This window comes from Helianthus annuus, chromosome 16 (assembly GCF_002127325.2).
Source record: "Helianthus annuus cultivar XRQ/B chromosome 16, HanXRQr2.0-SUNRISE, whole genome shotgun sequence".
In the NCBI taxonomy this organism is placed as follows: Eukaryota; Viridiplantae; Streptophyta; class Magnoliopsida; order Asterales; family Asteraceae; genus Helianthus; species Helianthus annuus.
In genome coordinates, this window is record NC_035448.2 from 17,106,508 (window position 1) to 17,126,906 (window position 20,399).

At 35.7% G+C, this 20,399-nt stretch overlaps 2 protein-coding genes across 2 annotated transcripts; one reads left to right on the top strand and one right to left on the bottom strand.

Moving 5' to 3' along the window:
* Window positions 1-6,211: 6,211 nt before the first annotated feature.
* Window positions 6,212-7,951, top strand: LOC110914934 (lateral signaling target protein 2 homolog). Its single transcript, XM_022159539.2, has 3 exons — window positions 6,212-6,542; window positions 6,645-6,711; window positions 6,824-7,951. The coding sequence occupies exons 1-3, from the start codon at window positions 6,465-6,467 to the stop codon at window positions 7,663-7,665; spliced, it is 987 nt and encodes a 328-aa protein (XP_022015231.1). The 5' UTR covers window positions 6,212-6,464; the 3' UTR covers window positions 7,666-7,951.
* A 10,569-nt stretch (window positions 7,952-18,520) lies between these two features.
* On the bottom strand, window positions 18,521-19,847 carry LOC110917045 (two-component response regulator ARR5). Its single transcript, XM_022161669.2, has 3 exons — window positions 19,455-19,847; window positions 19,176-19,324; window positions 18,521-19,084 (listed from the first exon to the last, which is right to left on the bottom strand). The coding sequence occupies exons 1-3, from the start codon at window positions 19,665-19,667 to the stop codon at window positions 18,889-18,891; spliced, it is 558 nt and encodes a 185-aa protein (XP_022017361.1). The 5' UTR covers window positions 19,668-19,847; the 3' UTR covers window positions 18,521-18,888.
* Window positions 19,848-20,399: the final 552 nt, after the last annotated feature.

A 20,399-nucleotide genomic window follows, 5' to 3' on the forward strand; every position in this document is an offset into this window, starting at 1 on the left:
GTGTTACAAGATATGCTCGAGACTCCTGTGATCGGTGTAAATGGTGCACTTGGTACCATACAGGTAATGTCTCCATATCTTAAGTGCGAAAACAACTGCTCCCAATTCCTAGTCGTGCGTAGTGTAGTTCCTTTCGTGAACTTCAAGTTGGCGCGATGCGTAGGCAATGACCTTCTCACGTTGCATCATCACGCAACCAAGTCCTTGGATGGAAGCGTCACAGTAAACCACAAAATCATCTGTGCCTTCAGGCAATGAGAGGATAGGCGCACTACAAAGTCCCTGTCTTTTAAGTGTTGAAATGCGGACTCCTGTGCATCACCCCAATGATAGGTGACACCCTTCTGAGTCAGTGAAGTGAGAGGTTGCGCAATCTTTGAGAAATCCTTGATAAACCTTCTGTAATATCCTGCCAAACCCAAGAATTGGCGGATTTCTGTTGGTGTACGATGTGCAGGCCAGTTCTTGATCGAGTCAACCTTAGATGGATCCACATGAACTCCATCCTCGTTTATCACGTGGCCTAGAAAATGGACTTCGCGAAGCCAAAAGTCACATTTTGAAAACTTGGCATACAACTGCTCTGTTCGAAGAAGTTCCAAAATAAGCCTCAGGTGTTGCTCGTGTTCTTCCTGACTCTTCGAATAGATCAGGATGTCGTCGATGAATACAATGACAAACTTATCCAGGTAAGACTTGCACACTCTGTTCATGAGATCCATGAAGACTGCAGGTGCATTCGTCAATCCGAAAGGCATAACCAGAAACTCGTAATGCCCATACCGAGTCCTGAATGCTGTTTTAGGGACATCCTCGTCTCGGACTCTCAGTTGATGGTAGCCTGACCTTAGGTCAATATTGGAATAGAAACTCGACCCTTGCAACTGGTCGAATAAGTCATCAATGTGTGGAAGAGGATAACGATTCTTCATGGTCACCTTGTTGAGTTCGCGGTAGTCAATACACATTTTGAAGGTACCGTCTTTCTTCTTCACGAATAACACTGGAGCTCCCCAAGGCGAAGAGCTAGGACGTATGAAACCCATTTCCAAGAGTTCTTGTAGTTGTGTGGACAGTTCTTCAAGTTCTGATGGAGCTAGACGATAAGGTGCTCGAGCTATGGGCGCTGCTCCAGGAGCTAGCTCGATTTGAAACTCAACTTGACGATGAGGCGGAAGACCAGGTAATTCCTCAGTAAATACCTCAGGAAAATCACGTACAATAGGTATGTCTTCTATCTTCCTTTCTTCTGAGGATGTATCAGAAACAAGGGCTAGAATAGCAGTGTGGCCCTTTCGCAACCAATTCTGGGCCTTAAGGAAAGAGATGATGCCCACAACAGCACCACTCTTGTCGCCACGAATTACGAGGGGTTCTTTAACAGAACGAGGGATGCGGACAATCTTCTCCTTGCAAAGAATTTCCGCTTGCAGATGAGATAACCAATCCATCCCAATAACAACGTCGAAACTACCCAGAACAATAGGAATAAGATCGATAGAGAAGGTCTGACCAGCTAGGACGAGGTTACAGCCCTTAACTATGTGTGTGGGTTCAAGACTTTTACCGTTTGCTAGTTCTACCGTGTGTTTGGTGGTCAAAAGTGTTGCAGTGCGCTTAAGCATTTGGCTAACTTTTAAGGACACATAATTAGTATTGGCACCCGAATCAAATAAAACAGTAACAAAGAAGTCGTCCAGAAGAAACTTACCCATCACAACGTTGGGATCGTTCCTTGCATCACCCTGACCAATCACGAAGGCACGACCTCGGGCGCCATTGCCATTATTGTTACCCCCGTTGTTGCCTCCATTGTTGTTCCTGTTTCCTTGGTTGTTGTTGTTCTGATTCTGGTTCAGCTGAGGACAGTTCCTCTTAAAGTGGCCTTCAGCGCCACACTGAAAGCATCCTTTATTGCCCTGCTATTGTTGCTGCTGGTGGTTCTGTGGAGCTTGTTGTTGTTGGCGATTCTGATTCGCAGGTCGTGGGCTCCTGCAATCCTTGGCTTCATGACCCAGCTTGTTACATCTCTGACAACGACACTTGTTGCACGGCCCGCTGTGGTGCAAATTACATCGATTGCACTTAGGGTGATTTCCCTTGTATCCACCCTGACCCTGATTCCCAGAAGACTGCTGACCGGGGCTACTGTACTCATCTGTCTTTCGCTGCTAGGACTGAGACTGAACTGAAGTGGAACCCTTGCCCGAATTTCCATCCCACTTGCGCTTGTTATCACTGGGAGCATCAGAAGTAGTAGTAGCGCTAATACGCTTGGGCAGCTTGTTCTGCTCAACTGCCTGATCAGTGAGACGATGAGCCAACCAGATGATTTGCTGAATGGTGCCAAGATTAGCTGAGGTCACATGGCTCTGAATTTCTGGCACTAAACCCTTAAGGTATAGCTCGATACGCTTGATAGGAGGATCCACCATAGTGGGACACAAGATAGCTAATTCGTTCGATCTCTTTGTGTATGCCTCGATTTCAGACCCCGTCATCTTCAAATTGAAAAATTCCACCTCTAGCTTGTGGATGTCGTCACGACTACAGTACTCTTCTTTGATCAAATCTTTGAAGTCATTCCATGGGGTGGCATTAGCAACCGCCAGCCCTAGCAGTTGAACCTGTGCCTTCCACCAGGTTAACGCAGCACCTTCGAGTGTTCCAGTAGCAAATTTCACCCTACGATCTTCAGGGCATTCACACATCTCAAAAACAGACTCAAGCTTCTCGAACCAGTGAAGAAGACCTACAGATCCTTCTGTGCCGCTGAAAGTACTAGGTCGGCAATCCATGAAGGTTTTGAACGTGCACACAGGAGGCTGTGCAGGTTGACCTGTCGTGAGAGTAAGGAAGGACAAAATTTATCACAAGGGTTGGTTTATGAGAGTAGGATCTAAACATCCTAGGATAGGTCGAAATAACAGGTTATACCTCCTGCTGGAGCTGCTGCGAGTGCCTCAGCAACTCGTTCATTGATCAAAGCCGTCAACTGGGCTTGAGTTAGGTTGATACGTCCTCCGCGTCCGTTCATGATCTTCACAATGAAGCAACGTAAGTGAGAAAAGTGTCGCGAAAGTGCGTAAGTGTGAGACGACAGTAAAGAGTAAGCACACAAGGTTCAAATAGCAATTATCACATTAATTAATGCACATTGTGAACTATATAACTGATAATATAACATAAATCATACCACCTATTGTGTTGAGTCTTGCACTTGGAGCGAAGCGTCGTTGTGGATCGTTAGTGTAGGTTTAACAAAAGTCATAACCTTTCAAAAATCATCTTCTACTCTTGGTTTATTTAGGAAAAACCATTTGTAAACCTTGGATCCATACGATCACCAACTTACTTTGTTTACTAATTTTTTTCAAGAAAACATATTGTTACCAAGTTCATGCTTAAACATGGAGGTGATTCTTTTATGGAAATCACTAATCACCTCCTAACTTGTTAACTTAAGCTTTTAATCTTACTTTAACAAGTTTCAACCATGATGTTTAACATCATATCTCTAGTAATCAACAAACAAACAACAAGAAATCATCAACAATACAAGACAACATCATTCATATCATTACTTCTTCATTTTATCAATATTTCATCATTAAGTTAGCTTTATGTTCAAGACCTATCTTTATGATTTTTAGTGTTCTTAAGGTTTCATCATGATTTAACTATTAACCACTCTAAACATGAAGTAAATGAGGATTCAAGAGACTTACTACTAGCTTTGAAGCTAGGGAAAAAACAAGATGGAAAATGAGTGGTTAATAGCACTAGCAAGAGGTCCTTCGACTTCCGAGAACACCAAGCTTCGTTGAACGCCTTGTAGCACCTAGAAGTACACTTGGATTGCTTGAAGTTTGAAAGAAAATGATGATTGTGATATAGGGGGTGTTCGGCCGAAACTTTAATGGAGAGGGAGAGAGAGTGAGCTTGATGAAGATGATGAGATTATGGGTTATTTGTAGACTAAACCTCATTGTCCAATGGTTCTTGTGTCACCAATAGTACATACATGATCATCATAATCTTCTAAAGAGATTACATGGGAACTTGGAAGATTTACTCAAATCTTGGGGTGGTGGGTCCCTTGGGGACGGTTACACACAGGGGGGGGGGTAAGATGTAAATTTGTGGGTAAATAAGCTAATTAGTGGGAGTTTAATGTTATGTCTAGTGTTTAGTGTGTACCGGGTATTATCTAAGGTGTTATAGTGCTCGGGGACCGTAACTAGCTCAGAAAAGTGAAATAATGTTTTTGATAATATTTTAGTGTTCCAGGTAATGTCCGGTTGTTCGGTTAGGTACCGTTCCGTTAAAGTGCTAAGTTATCCCGTATAGTGTTCTATGTATATCTTTTTGTAACACTTTAAATTCCCAACACTTGGGGAAACATACAGGACTATTTAGTAAATTTTCTGCACAAGACTAGTACGTTAACAAGCACATGTAAGTATGACACAGAAATCAGAAAGCAGTTAAGTAATTCAGCACAGTCTTCAAGCACTTTAATTAACATTAATAAATCGTACGGATACATGAAGTTTTGAGGGTTGTCACATTCTCCCCCTGTTGAGAGAATTTCGTCCCGAAATTTAGCACGTGGTTACTGAGGAAGCTAGTTAAGTTGCGTTGGTTTCCTGGTTTTCCTGGGGTGTCACAGATGTCGATCGAGAGTTGTTTGTGACTCCGGAGTAAGCAGAGTTGGATAAATATATATATGGGAATTAATTGTCTGGTTAGGATTTCGATTGAATTTGGTTGAAATTTGGGGGAATTTGAGGGAGAAACCACGGCAGCTTCTGAACCATTGCTTTCATCGTTTTCGTTTTGTCTTTTAATTTAGGTTTGATATTATATTTCATGTTCAATTTCAAGAATAATCTGGTGTTGGTGGTGATGGCTTGGGGTGGGGGTGGTGGTTATTGGTGGTGTGATGGTGATGTGGAAGAAGATGAAGTGGGGTGGGCCCATATGTTTTTATTTTTTTATTTTTTAACTGTTCAGGGGTAATCTCGTCATTTCACTCGCATTTAACTGAGAAATTTAACATAGGTTAGCATTAAGGACCATCCGAGTGCAAAAATTGCAACCACTGGGACCAAGTGTATAATTAGTAAACCCTTGGGACCAAGTCTGCAATTTTCGTAAACCATAGGGACCAACTACGCATTTAACTCTAAAGTATATAAATAAACTAAAAAATAATTTTATCATTTAAAAATCATAATGGTTGAAACGACAACTTTCTTATAATTTTTTTTTAAACGACGACTTTCTTGTATTAGGCTACCGCACTCCTCAAATTCAAGAGCCCTGTTGCCCCACTCCAGCCAGATTATGTTGTCTTAACTGGGCTCACGTTGACTTCAGAGTTTGACTTAAACATTCCTCAAAAAAAAACTAGGGGTGTTCAAGACCGGATAATCCGGTTTTCGGATATCCGAAAATCGGATATCCGAAATTTCGGATAGTGAAATATTGACATCCGAACCCGAAGCCGAAATTTCGGATATCCGATTTTCGGATATCCGAAATTTCGGATTCGGGTTCGGATATCTAATCGGATATCCGAATATCCAATTTTTTATTTAATTTTTATTTTTTATTATTTTTTAATATTTGGAACCAGATTTTTCGGATAGTTTCGGATATCCGAATATAAATTTCGGATATTTTTCGGATATTTCGGATATTTTTTTGGATATTTCGGATATTTTTCGGATACTTCGGATATTTCGGATATTTTTCGGATATTCTTTCGGATATTTTTCGGATACTTCGGATATTCGGATATCCGAAAAAATAAAAATTAAATTTTCGGATATTTTCGGATAATTCGATTATCCGAAAATTCTCAAAATCAGGATCCGAATCCGAATTTTCGGATTATCCGATTTTCGGATATCCGAAAATTCGGATATCCGAAAATTCGAATATCCGAAAATTCGGATATTTCAGATACGGGTTTTCGGATATTTCGGATTCAGTTTCGGATTCGGATTTTTTTGAACCCCTAAAAAAAACCATACTGTCAACTACGGTCTGAGAGACTATATAAATCATAGTCTATTTAGATATTTTCAACTTAAAAACTCATTTATAATTTTATACACTTTCTTATTTTAGACACCAATTGTCAGCAACCTACAGCAGTGGCAAGTCCAAAAATAAACTCAGAACCAAAGGGCATTCCAGTAACTTCACATCCATAACTACAAGTTTGGTGGTAGAGAGAGAGTCTGCGTGTTACCAAAAAGAGGGGTGAACCGAAGCAGAGCCGTTATCTATCCATCGACTCACCAGAAATCAAAATCAATCAATCAACCAAATCTTCTCATAAATTCATCAATTTCAATCCGCAATCTTCCCCTTTTCGATTCAACCCTTTTTCACACGTTTCCCCCAATTCGATTTCTAGGGTTTTGTTTCAAGATTTTCAAGAATTTGCCACCATGGTTTACGATTCGATCGCTAACGCTTTGATCCCAAATGTTGCATCAAACGCTAAGGATTTTGGAAAGAAGAAGAGGGTATGTGTCAATTTTTAAACTTGATTTGTGGGTTATCAAGAAACGTGTTTGTTCATACTTCTTGTTTTTACATAAATTTGGGTGTTTTTGGTTTGTTTGAAGGTGAATAGGACTGCTAAATTGAAGCAGAGCAAGCTTGATGTTCGTAGAGAACAGTGGCTTTCACAAGGTGATTGTTATTTGTATGTTTATTTGCATGTTTGATTGGTTAGGTTTGTTTGGTTAGTTTGCAGATAAGGTGTTTGTGAAAATGCTTGACTGACCAATTTGTTGATTTGCAGTGAAGAACAGGGGGGTAGGGGTCAAGGAAGAAACAAAGGTTAGTGGTGGTGTGAAAAGGGCTGATGCGGAGGCGCATGCGGTTAACGAGAGAGAGCTTTCAATGGTGAAATTGGAAGTTAGTGTTGGTAAGGAAGAGAACGAGGGTTTGATGAATCATTACAGTGATTCGGAATCGCCGTCGAACAGTCCTACGAATTTCACTGGGAGTAGTAGCAGAAGCAGCAGTGGGAGCAGCAGTAGCAGTGGCGGTTGTTTTTCGAGAAGCATGACGGATGAAGATGATGGCGACTGTGATGATAATGATAACGATAAGGATAATGATAATGATAATGATAATGATAATGATAATGACAATGATGATGATGATTGTTTGGATGATTGGGAAACCATGGCTGATGCTTTAGCGGCTGATGACGTTCAAAACAATCAAAACAACCATAATCTGGAGTCCCCTGTGCATGAAACCGCACCCGAGTCAGAGTCTGTCTTAACCAAGGGTACAGGTCAAGAAGGTCATCGGGCCTGGAGACCTGACGATGCGTCCCGTCCTCAAAGTCTGCCGAATTTGCTAAAACAAAACAGTTTCCCAATGCAATCAGGGTCACACCATGGTCTCATATTTGCTCCGTCATCTTGTCCTATATGTTGTGAAGATTTAGACATGACCGATTCAAGTTTTCTACCGTGTCCGTGCGGTTATCGGCTCTGCCTATTCTGCCACAAGAAGATTCTCGAAGATAACGGCCGATGCCCTGGCTGCAGGAAGCAGTATGAGCAGACTGACAACAAAACTGCGACATTCAAGCTTACCCGTTGTTACAGTGTGAATCCGAGGCGTTAGAAACAAGTAGTCTATGGATGGTATGGTGTGTCTTCTTTTTTATTCAGCTTCTTGCATGTTTGGTTACCGTTAGACACCGGCACTAGTGCTAGGTTTGTCAATATAGACAGTATTACGATTACCTTAGTGTTTGGGAGTTATGATGCTGGTTCTCTTATGAGTTTGATCTACATTTCTATGGTACTATGCTTTTATAGAGGACAAGTGGGTATGTTAATACATAAGGTGGTATAGAAATTGAATACATTGTTTTCGAATGGAATGCAAATTATGCCTTTTTGATTTGTTTTGTTTTGTCATTAGGAATGAATACATTTACTTCTGAAGCAATAATAACAGCCATTTTGTTGCTTTTTGGTCATTTGTTTTTAACGGATTTGAATGAATTCTATGTATAATTTTGTGATGTGTTATTCTCTCATTTTGCTATAAGTTATAGTTTCCGAGATAGAACTTCTAAGACCTGCTGTCAGGTACATACATTGGGTTACTTTAGAGTAGAGTCGTAATGCTACATTTGCATGTTCGTTATCATTCGTATCCGTTGCATTTGGCTTTAACGGTTAACCGCTGCTAGTAAATGATTGCACTAGGTTTAACAGAACGTAGTGAATTTCAAATAGCGGGAAGCTAGGGCTCAGTATTAACATAATTTGTTGAATTTCAAGTATATGGTAAACACGTTAAGAATGAGCATTTAGATGAACTAGAACTCGTATTGTTTAGTAAATAGAATATCAAGCGTTATTGTGCAGCTAATTAACTGCGATGTTTGGTTAAAGGACCGAGTGAGTGTTGATTGTTCAAAGTCTGAACACTTGCAATTGAGGGTTGAGGTGAAATGTGATAGTGGGTTGAGGTGGCTCTATATGATTGGGTAATAGTATATAATGTTTTAAAAAAATAAAACGTTAAATCAAGTACACCCCACGCTCGCTAGTCTGGTCACGCTCACTCCCTAGCGCCCCAACCTGCTGAGGTGGCAGGGGTTATTGAGGTGGGTTGCTGCATACTGCAGTCATGTAAGAAAGTTGACTGCTTCCACCTGCAATTCATTAGCTAATAATAGTACTGAAGTAGCGATTTTTTTGCTCAAGTTTATTAGGTTATGAACGTGAATGGCTGCTTCCGTTGTTTTGAACATTCATCTTTATTTAGAATAAGAAGTTACATGCTCAGAGCAAGGGCGGACCTAGTAAGAGACCCGGGTGGGCGGGCGCACCCCTTGAAAAAAAATTAGTGTATTTTATAGGGTAAAATTCTGCCCGCACCCCTTGTAAAATTTGGTTAAACCCCTCATCCGTACCCCTTGAAAATATTTTCTGGGTCTGCCACTGGCTCAGAGATTGTGATGTGTGTTGGTTGTGGCTCGGTTGGTTCTGGTCGTGATGGCTCAAATTGGTTGGTTTTTCTTTTTTCTTGGTTGGCTTGTAACGCTCGTTTGATATCTTGTCCCTTGTGCTTTCTTGACCGTTACGACTATGGAAGTTCTTGCTCCATAGACTTAAGCTTCATGCTTATACATTTTTACGCTTTGAATTGGTTTTGTACATGGGTGTGGTGGGATGTTAATTATAAGTAGAGAACCGTAAAAACCACAAAAACCAAATGTAACGTAACAATCACTTTAATTATGATCAACAAGACGTAATCGCATAATCACCTCACTTTCTGTCCCATTTTTTAGGTATACCAATCACTTAAATTATGATCAACAAGGTGTAACCACATAATCACCTCAGTTTCTTTCATCCATTTTGCATAATCACCTCACTTTCTCTCTTCCATTTTGATTGCGGATGTTAGTTTTAAGTAGAGAATCGTAAAAACCATAAAAACAAAGTATACCAATATGAGTTTAATTATGATCAATAAAACGTAATCGCATAAGATAAAGTCTCCTAAAAATTTGATAAACGTTACAAACATTATTTATGATATTATTTTATCAAGGTTAGGATCAAATACAAAATCTTCTAAAAATAAAAAGTCGTAAGAAAGGTATCAAAGGGATTCCGATTGACCTCATTCAAGCAACATTGAAACCGTTTTATTGAATTTTACAAAATGAGATTTCAGGTTTTCACTTTTGGAATCCATGATGTCTTTTCTATATTTGCGTCTTGTATCTTTTTTGCAATTCATTGTGTCTTTGTACACTTAGATCTAAGAGACTTTGTATGATAATTTTACTCTATTCTACCATACCACTTAATATTTGCTGTGTTGAATGGGCTTATATGGGTGTCACCTTTTGTTGAGTTTTATTGATTTTATTATGTTAACGTGGGTCCTTTTTGGGTATGAGTTTTACTTATTCCATTATATACTATAACTAGTTTTTGCCCCGCCCGCGTTGCGGGGCAATAAACCGAATATTTCTCTCTCATAACATGTATGTCTGTGTAGAGGGCAAAATCGTAATTATATTTTGAGCCAGAGACGAAATCATAATTTTAAACTGAGAGCAAAATCATAATTTTGAGCTGGGGGGAGTCATAATTTTATTTTGAACCGTGGGCAAAAACGTAATTTGAGCTAAGGGCAAAATCGTAATTTTAAGGTAGAGGGAAAACCAAAAGTTTATTTTAAACTGGGGGCAAAACCGTAATTAAACGAAGGGCAAAACCGTAAATTTAAACTGAGAACAAAATTAAAAATGAGTTTTTGTACCGATGGCAAAAGCGTAATTTTGAGCTAGGGGCGAAATTATAATTTTATTTTGAACTGGGGGCAAAAACGTATTTTAAACGAAGGACGAAAGCGTAAATTTAAACTGGAAATAAAATAAAATTAAAAAAACGTTGGTCCAATGGGGGAGTGCCAGGCAGCTGCCTGGCACTATTCCCCCATGTAGATAATGTATATGTAGATAATGATATATCTATAAATAATGTATTGAGTAAGTTTTACACCCTAACAGACGGGATTAACTTTACACTCTATTTTTAAAATCGATCAATTTTACACTTCGTCTTTTTCTAATTGCATCAATATTGAACCCTCCCCTTAACGCTGTCAAAGTTGACCATTACCCACTAAAAATCAAGGGGTAAAATGATAATTTCATCCGAGTTTTCTAATTACCAGAATAACCTACCCCCCCATTATGTAAACCGGTTCCCTTTTACACCCTACCATTCACACGCACACTTCAATCTATGTATAATTGATCTTGCATGTTAAACACACATGACGTAAAAGTGAATTTACTCTAATGTATAATTTATTTATGATACATAAGGTGGTTACTTAAGTGTTTTTTTTTAACGATAAGGAATGACGTGCCAATCACCGTGACACCAGGTGCTGTGACCAAAGTCGACTACTCGACCACCGCCAGCCCGAAGGCACGACAGTCGAATAATTGGTAAAACCTCGCCTCTCATCCAAGTCGTACCGGCGCCACCCGTATTCGCTCTTCACCGAATGCCTCAGACATTAATGAGAAGAGTGAGAATCAAACCTGAGTCACAAGGAAGACCAATACTTTAAGTGTTCTCTCTCACTTTATCTAAGAAATGCATATAAGTGTTTTATGTTGGCATCACAAATTTTTACATAAATTTGATTTGTATTAAATGCAATCATATATTTTTACACCATATTAATTGTTTTTATTTGTCAATCAGTTCGTATATATAATGATATTTTTGGATTTCGTCTATTTGTACATAAAAACTTAGGTGTTTACGTATTAAGTCATTTTTTTATTTCCAAAAACATTCATTCTCAAAATTTATTTATTCAATTTGTGGCATCAACATATTTGCTTTCTTTTCATCTCCCTATACCTACCTAGAACCTCACCTCAGATTGAATTGGAAATCCTTGTAACTTTATGTTTAAATATTTCTAACAAATATGTAAATTATCTTGTTACCTGTATGACTAACAATGGGTATAAAGTTTATTTATTCTTCTAGGGAAAGTCTAGTTATCATCAATAAAGTATGTATATAAGGTTTCACAAAAGATATTTTTAAACTAAAAAAATCCAATAACTTTGCTCCTTTTTAAAGGTCTTACAGAATGAGAGTTTGTAAATTATTATTATTTTGGGATTATGGATTTTCCATCTATTTGTGTCGTGCTTTAATAAAAGATTTGATTCTTTGCAAATGTGTATATTACTGATTACATTACATATAAAATTATATCATTCATTTACATTACATATAAAATTATATTTCATTTCTGTGGCCTTTACTTCCGTGAAAAAAGAAAGATTTTTAAGAGCAAAATTAATATATTTATCTAAAGTCAACAATCATGAGAAATATTTAGTGCCTGGCAATTTGACCGAAAAAAATAACTTTTATTAAAGGGAAAGTCAGAAGCGTGGATTTTATATAATTAAAAACTAGTAGGGTGCCCGCGCGATGCGGCGGGGGCGACACTTTGGATTGCGGCACTTGTTTCTGGTAGTTTTCTTATTCGTATAATATTTATGGTAACATTATTGGGGTAGATATATGTCATTTGTGTTACACATATGTAAAGTTTTGTTTTTTTATAAAAAGTAATAATCAAAAGACAAAAAAATATTGTTTTTTATAATAATTAATAATCAAAAGACAAAAAATAAAAGATTTTATAATTGTAAAATATGTTTATTTTATTGGTTAAATTATAAAGTATAATTTTATTCTTTAAAGTTGATAACTTTTTTTTTAAATATCCACATAGTATTCATCCAATAAACTTTAAGTTTAAAATTTTCGTTTTTATAAAAATAAAAAACAGTATTTGACTCGTAAGTACGTTTTAGAGCTTTAACTTAAATTGTTAAATTTCGGTTTTTAACAGATATAAAAAATTTATATTTTTATAAAATTTCAAGAATTGTTTTTATAAAAAAATAGGATGTTAAGAGTTAATATCTTTATTTACTTTATATCATACTAAGTTCAAATTTTTAGTTCCTAACTAATCTTATCTATATGAGTCTACTTTTAACTTATAATCCCTAAAAATATGCAACACAATCTACTATGTATCTAGTAAAGTTCATAACTTTTTTTAAATATCCACATAGTATTCATCCAATAAACTTTAAGTTTAAAATTTTTGTTTTTATAAAAATCAAAAACAGTATTTGACACGTAAGTACGTTTTAGAGCTTTAACTTAAATTGTTAAATTTCGGTTTTTAACAGATATAAAAAAAATTATATTTTTATAAAATTTCAAGAACTGTTTTTATAAAAAAAAATAGTATGTTAAGAGTTTATATCTTTTTTTACTTTATATCATACTAAGTTCAAATTTTTAGTTCCTAACTAATCTTATCTGTATGAGTCTACTTTTAACTTATAATCCCTAAAAATATGCAACACAATCTACTATGTATCTAGTCAAGTTAGTAAAAGATTCTTTTGAAACTAACTAATATTTTCTAGAACAATATAGTTGAACTTATAATTCCTAAAAATTTGCAACACAATTTAGTATTTATCTAGTAAAGATTGTAAATTTCTGAAGTATTTTATTTATACTACTTGTTACAAAAAATATTTATAAAAGAATTAGTTTTTTTTATAAAAACAAAATGTTTTGTTTATAAATAAAGTAAAAAATTGTTTTACACAGGTAAAGTTTCGTTTTTTTAAAGATGATAATCAAATGACAAAAAATAAAATATAAGTTGTTATAATTGTAAAGTAAGTTTATTTTGTTGGTTAAATGTTAAAGTTTATAATTTTATTCTTTAAAGTTCATTAACTTTTTTTAAATATCCACATGGTACTCATCCAATAAACTTTAAGTTTAAATTTTTTGGTTTTAAAAAAATAAAAAATAGTAGTTGACTCGTAAGTATGTTTTACACCTTTACCTTTAATTGTTAAATTTCGTTTTTATATATATGAAAAATATATTTTTATAAAATTTTAAAAACAGTTTTTGTAAAAAATAGGATGTTAAGAGTTTATATCTTTATTAACTTTATATCATATTAAGTTTCTTTTTTTTGTTTAGCTTTAAAGTTTATTACTTTATTATTTTTTAATTAAGAAATACAAATTACTAGATTAATATCCAATAATAACTGCAATATTTTATAATTTCAGCTTGACTATATCTAACTGCAATATTTATTTATTGCAACTTTAGGATATTAACTTATATAAGTTTAGTTGACTTGTAATTTTAGGATACTAATTTGATTTTGAATTGTATTAATATGGTCAATAACTGCATTATATTAACACCAAAAATAAAGTTCAAATATAAAATAAACTTTATTCATACGTCTAGATCAAACATAACAGCTGAAAATGAAAAAAAAAAAACATAAAAACACTTGATAGATTTCATATTAAACTGCATGAAATCTGTTCCTCTTCTGAATTGACACTCGAGGTATTTTTAATCGGGTTTTTCTGGTTTGTGCTTGAATCGGCAGTAACTTCTAATTCCTCTTATTTGTCATTGTTCCCAGAATCGTCTAAATTAATAATCTCACTCCATTTCCATTCAGAGAGTCTCTTGGGTCTCTTACTTTGAGTCTCAAACTTTCGATCCTTAAAAATGACAAAAATTGAATACAAAAGTAAAAAAAAAAAAGATTAAATAAACCTTAAACTTACATCTTCACTAAATTCACGTTAAAGATTAGCCTTGTATGGACTAACATTGCACCATAAGAAATAATATCAACACTTTTATCACCATCATCCTGCAATAAAACACACATATACTAACATAACGAACATGTTAATATGAAAGATATACGCAAAAATAATACTTAAAAACCAGCAAAATCAATACCTTAGAAGCTTGTTCTACAAATTGGGTTGTTTAAACTAGCATGTTCATCATGGAATTGAATCTAAAAAATCAAATAAGTTAACATTCACATAAAAATAAATAAAAGAAAACAATTACTCACTACTACGATATAACAGAACTGACCTTAGAATTTTGAATCTCGCATGCTTGTTTTTTTCGCAACAATTGAATTCAGAACTGAATCCATTTTTTTAACTTTGTTTAGCCATAAATATAGGGGTGTACTGCTATGTATTTATAGTAGTAACTATAAAAGTGCATTAGGGTTTAATTTTAGATTTGACAATCCTTTATTTAGGAAGTTAGTTGTAGTCAGTTTTAAGTTTTTATAGAATATATCTAAGTACAGATATTAGGCAGTTTTAATAAAATAAAATGTGACACATAATATCTTCATTTTATGTTATGGTACTTTTATTTCTTTTTGTTTTTGTTTGCATAGATGGAGCCCATCTTTGTAGATTAGACACATTAGATCACAAGTATTAATTAGTTATACATTAAAACATTATCGACTTGTACCTTTAAATCCGTGCGTCGATATTGAACAAGATAACTACCAAAACGTTGACAAAAATGTGTAGGTCGTCATGCTATCTTTGGATTTTTTTTAAAAAGTATAGTTTATAAGATATGTCAAGAATACTTAAAAAAAATATAAGTTTGTTGTGGATGGGTGAATTATAACTAATTATCTATAATTTTGTTAAAACCTTAGGGATTTAAGTGTAATAAGTTTGGGGCTAAAAAATAAATAGTGTTTAAAAGACTAAACTACCCTCATTTTAGGGGTCTTTCTATAAATAAAGTGGGGGAAAAGTTCTTATTTTTTGGTATCTTAAAATACCCCTCCCTCATGCATTATAATATAGTATAGATATAGAGTGATGTTTATGGTGTCACAATTATTAGGGTGAACGGGGTGGTGCGGGGAGGAGGTTTGCCGCATGAGGGGTGCACCGCTAACAAAGAAATGCCGCTTGGTGAAGGTGTTTTGCGGGGAAGAGTTGACGTATGCGGGGAAGATGTGGGAGATGGGGTAATGGTGGGCGCCACTCTCTTTCAACCAATCACGTCTTTTCTTTAAAAAAAATTGTTTGGTTTTCAACCAATCACGTCTTTTCTTTTAAAAAAAATTGTTTGGTGAAACCACCCCTTTTGATTTTTTGAAAGAGTGATGTATGAGAGTAGAATTGACCTGGCACATCATGATTGAGTGGGTGAAAAATTTCCCAATCTCATGAGGGGTGCACCCCCTTCACCCTTAAGGCCTCAAGCGCAGAAATGTCTTTGGGCTTCTCGATACTTTTGAGACAACCATGCTCTTGTACTATCTTGTTAAACCAGGATTTCCACTTACCATTACAAAAAGCGGGAGAGCATGAAAAATTAAAAAGTAACTGTTGTTACAGCCACGTCAACATATATTAGAAAAGTGTGTGGTGCAAAAAACAGAGGAGTAGGACGAGCGTGGAAGGGTGACATGTGGCACACAAATTTTATTATTAATTTATATTAGAAAATTATATAAAATCTATTAAATTAAAGAATAATATTAATAAAAAAACATTACATAATTTAAAAAATAAAAAGAATACATAAGTTAAAAAAACACATGAAATAAACTAAAAAAACATTACATAATTAAAATTAAACGTTAAACTTAAACATAATTAAACTAAAAATCTAATTATCTACCACGCCGAAACGTGTTTAAAGTCAAGATTGTACTTGTACATGTAGTCGACGAGGGCGACTTATATGACATCCTCTTCCGAAAGGTCACCATCGTCATTTTGCACAACGTTGTGCACCGTCTCAAATCTTAAACTATCCAAATGAATAGTCCTGAAACGTGAAGAAAGCGCATCCACGGTTCGGGTGGTGTCACCCCTATGAATACAAACTTGTTGGAAAATACGTCCCCAAAACGGACCCGAGCGACACAAGGCGTATAGTGGGCAAGCTTTTTGACCCAATATTCAAACAACACAATGTCCGCTTTTTCAGTCCATGGAATCGCTGCCATTTTTTCTAATCATTTAAGAGAAAATGAGATGAAATGAGAGTTTTTGTAAGGCAACCATGGTAGAATTGGTTGATTATATAGGAGAAGTTATTTTTTAAGTAATTAAAAAAAAATAACCGTTGGGGGCAACAGCTACAACCCACACCCAACCAAATCGTGTCACATCGCCACATCAAACTCTTCCACGCCGGTGGAAAAAATACACCGCCTCCAACCCCAAGCCGCCCTCCACGCCTTTCGCGAGCCGGTGTGCCCGGCCTGAAGAGACCACTACGCCAGAATCTCACGCCCACTTCGTGTGATATTAAGTAAGAAATACAAGTTTCATGATGATTGAAAGTTACAAATATTACAGATTATTTTATGCACCTAATTAAATGATTAAATTATATTTATTGTTTCTACTCAACTAAATATATATAAGCACATTCATACATTTTCATGTCTTAAACACAAAACATAGGTTGTGACTTGTGTGTATGATACATTAAAGAAGTAAACCCTTCAGCATCCTATTAATGATGATTTGGCCAGAGGCGCTAAAGGGCGCTAAAAATGATGATTTGGCCAAAGACGCTATACCAAACCCCCTGACCTAATAATCAAATATCATCCCAAAAGTAATAGCAAAAGTGTATGAACACAGATGTTTAAAATATTTTACTAAGTCATGTAGTATATATATTGGTTGCATCTTCCTAAACTTATATATAAGATTTATTTTTGTAACATGTGACTTTCTCGAAGTTAAATAAACGTCCAAATTTCGTTGTATGACCTTGAAAATTTTGATAGTTGGTGCGGATATTTGTTGACTTTTCAGGGATACTGGACTTGACCACTTCTTAAAAAATCCACACGTTAATTCCACTTAACTTCCAATAAAATACATTAACAGGATACGGGGGGTCCATGTGATTTCTACCTTTTCTAACCTAGGATCCTTCGATACAACAGCAATTCCAATCTGTATGAGTGTATGACCACCTAAACTAATTAATATTATGCATTTATGAAATGCATGTTTGATTTTGTGCATGATTTTATAGAATTTTTAAAATATGTACTTATGAAACATAATTCACGGCAACAAATCTTTATAATAATCAAAACTATGGGTGTTCATAAGCCCTGGAAAATGATTGTACTGCTTAAACCGAAACAACTCAACAGACAACGGGTTTGAGATTATACAGTTTAATTCACAGTATAGTTTTAACGGTTTATGGTTTAGCCGACTATTTCAAACTTTAAAACTAAACGTATAAACTGTGACCCAAGCGTTTAGTACTATTTTTTTTGTTAATGAAAATCCTATAATTATAAAAATTGTATTAGGGATGCGCTCGGTACTGACCGGTTCCGAAAGTACCGGTACCGAAAATTCCCAAAAATGGGTACCGGTATAGAATATACACGGTACGGTACCGAAAACCTCAAAAGTCGGTACCGAAAGTGTGCCCGGTTCGATAAATTCGGTACCAGTACCGAGTACCATTTGCTCATCCCTAAATTGTATGCACGATAACGATTAAAAGAAATTAGTTCAAACCACCAAACTGGCGGCTTTGATTTGTTGTTACTATACAAATCAACCATTACTACCGACCCACCCATCCTGGCCGCTTTGATTTGTTGTTCTTCTAAGGGGCTGTTTGGTAGCCTCTGAATAGTCATTAAGAGACTACCTCTTAATGGAACCATTAAGAATTTTACTAATGAGAAGGTAGAAGAATGTGACATGTGATGATTTACCATTTAGAAGTTACCTCTTAACCATTCAGACTTAAGGTTATCTCTTATTCATTCAGAGGTTTTAAACCATTAAGAGGTAACATCTGAATGGTCTTAAGAGGCTAACAAACAGCCCCTAAAACTGTAACCAACCGTTTGTCCCTTTGATTTGTTGTTTTTCTAAAACCCTAATTGACGGTTTAACCCAGAATTTTCGTCAAAACCAATCGAACGGGGCGCACCTCTTGCTTGAATTAAGAATTTTCTAAATGTAAAACCATATCAACAACCAAAAATAAAAAAAAAAGGTATTGTAGTCACAACAATGATTATAACTTTCCAATGGGTTACAATAAAATTCCTTTTTACATCCTTCAAAAACATCCTGATCAGAGGTCAAAAACCGAATCATCGAACACCTCTATCAGTCGAAAATTCGATCATCGGGGGGTCTAACAGACCCGCCCTAGCCGCGAGGCAAACCCATGAGAGTACATTCATCAACAAAAACAACTCTCATAGTGAAATCACACACATCCATATCGTTCCTTGACATCAAAAGATATCGAACAATTCGGGCGTGTAAAAAAAACCCAAAGATTCAGTTTCTCCAGTTGTGAGCAAAAGAATTCGCAGGCGCAAAACAACAACCCGGATATATATGGTTAGTTACAATCTAGCATGCTTCTGTGTAGGTTGTTGAGGTGAAAATGACACATTATCAGTTCTCTTCCTCTTACTTCTGTGAGATTGTAACTGATTAATTCCTGTGGTTTCGGTTTTTAAAATCGAATCCTTCAAGCGTGTGACATCCGATAGCTTTACTGGTTTCAAAAGATAATCTTCAGCACCTTCTTCCAAACATCTGCATTCACCACATAATACAATATTAGCATATCAAGAATTTGAAATAGTAAAATAAATTACTAGTATGTATGTGTTGTTTGAACCCGTACCGGTCGATGCGTGTTACAATGTTCTCTGAAGACATGATAACTACAGGAATCTGCTTCAATGTTGAAGAATTTTTTATTTTCTTTAGAAGCTCAAATCCTGTCATTCCAGGCATGGAATAATCGGTGATGATCAGATTCACCTTCAAATCCTGAACATTATACATATAAATAAAAGTTGTAAATCGGATGGAACTTCTCCGATATAAATAAAAGTTCAAGTAAATCGGATGGAACTTCTCCGATATAAATAAAAGTTCAAGCAAAACGGATGGAACTTACATCGAAATGGGTAGAATCCGATTGTTCTTCTTCTAAGCCGAGGTATTGTAAGGCTCTGCTTCCGCTATCGACAACGGTAACTTTGAAAGAGGAGATTTTGAGGAGGCGCTCGATGACTTTGCGGTCGATGTTGCTGTCATCGACAGCGAGAACGTGTAACTCTTTGGAGGTGGAGGATGTAAGTTGATCGCAACAAGCGTTGATGGTTTCCATTGAGGAGGATTGATTGAATGTAGATATGATTGATGAGAGGGTGGATGAAATGAAAGGAAGATGTGTTTGTGAATATATATATGATATGAGGAGTGGAGGGAGACAGGAGGAAATGATCGTGAAGAGATTGTGAGATCTTGCGAAATCTGGAAGGCATAATCACACATGTCTTCTTTGTCAGGTCTGACCCACCGCCCAATTAATTCACTCAATTTTTGAAATACAAAATACTTTTTTTTTTTGAACGGCAGAAATACAAAATACTGTATATTGATACTCAATACTTATTAAGTTAGAGCTAAATGTTATTTTAGTACCCGTGATTTAGGCCATTTTGTCAGTTTAGTTTAAATGTTTTATTTTTCGCCTGCAGTTCAAAAAGGTTTCACCGTTGTCATTTTAGTCCATTGGGTTAACTTCATCCATTTTTTCTGTTAACGATAAGAGCAATTCGGTCATTTTATATGTAATTCTATTAACTAGAAGGGTAATTCGACCATATAAAAAAATCAGTCCTTCTCGTTAACAGAATTACATATAAAATGACCGAATTGCCCTTCTCGTTAACAGAGAAAATGGATGAAGTTAACCCTGTGGACTAAAATAGCAACGGTGAAACTTTTTTTATCACACAGGCGGAATATAAAACATTTGAACTAAACTGAAAAATAACTCAAACCACAGGGACTAAAATTACATTTAACTCAAGTTATTATTATCTTTTTCATTTTA

Coding starts and splice junctions, on each gene's coding strand:
- LOC110914934 (XM_022159539.2), top strand. CDS start 6,465: ATGGTTTACGATTCGATCGCTAACGCTTTGATCCCAAATGTTGCATCA. Junction 6,543..6,644: donor ATTTTGGAAAGAAGAAGAGG/GTATGTGTCAAT, acceptor GTTTGTTTGAAG/GTGAATAGGACTGCTAAATT. Junction 6,712..6,823: donor AGAACAGTGGCTTTCACAAG/GTGATTGTTATT, acceptor GTTGATTTGCAG/TGAAGAACAGGGGGGTAGGG.
- LOC110917045 (XM_022161669.2), bottom strand. CDS start 19,667: ATGGAAACCATCAACGCTTGTTGCGATCAACTTACATCCTCCACCTCC. Junction 19,325..19,454: donor CGGATTCTACCCATTTCGAT/GTAAGTTCCATC, acceptor TATAATGTTCAG/GATTTGAAGGTGAATCTGAT. Junction 19,085..19,175: donor ATTGTAACACGCATCGACCG/GTACGGGTTCAA, acceptor TGGTGAATGCAG/ATGTTTGGAAGAAGGTGCTG.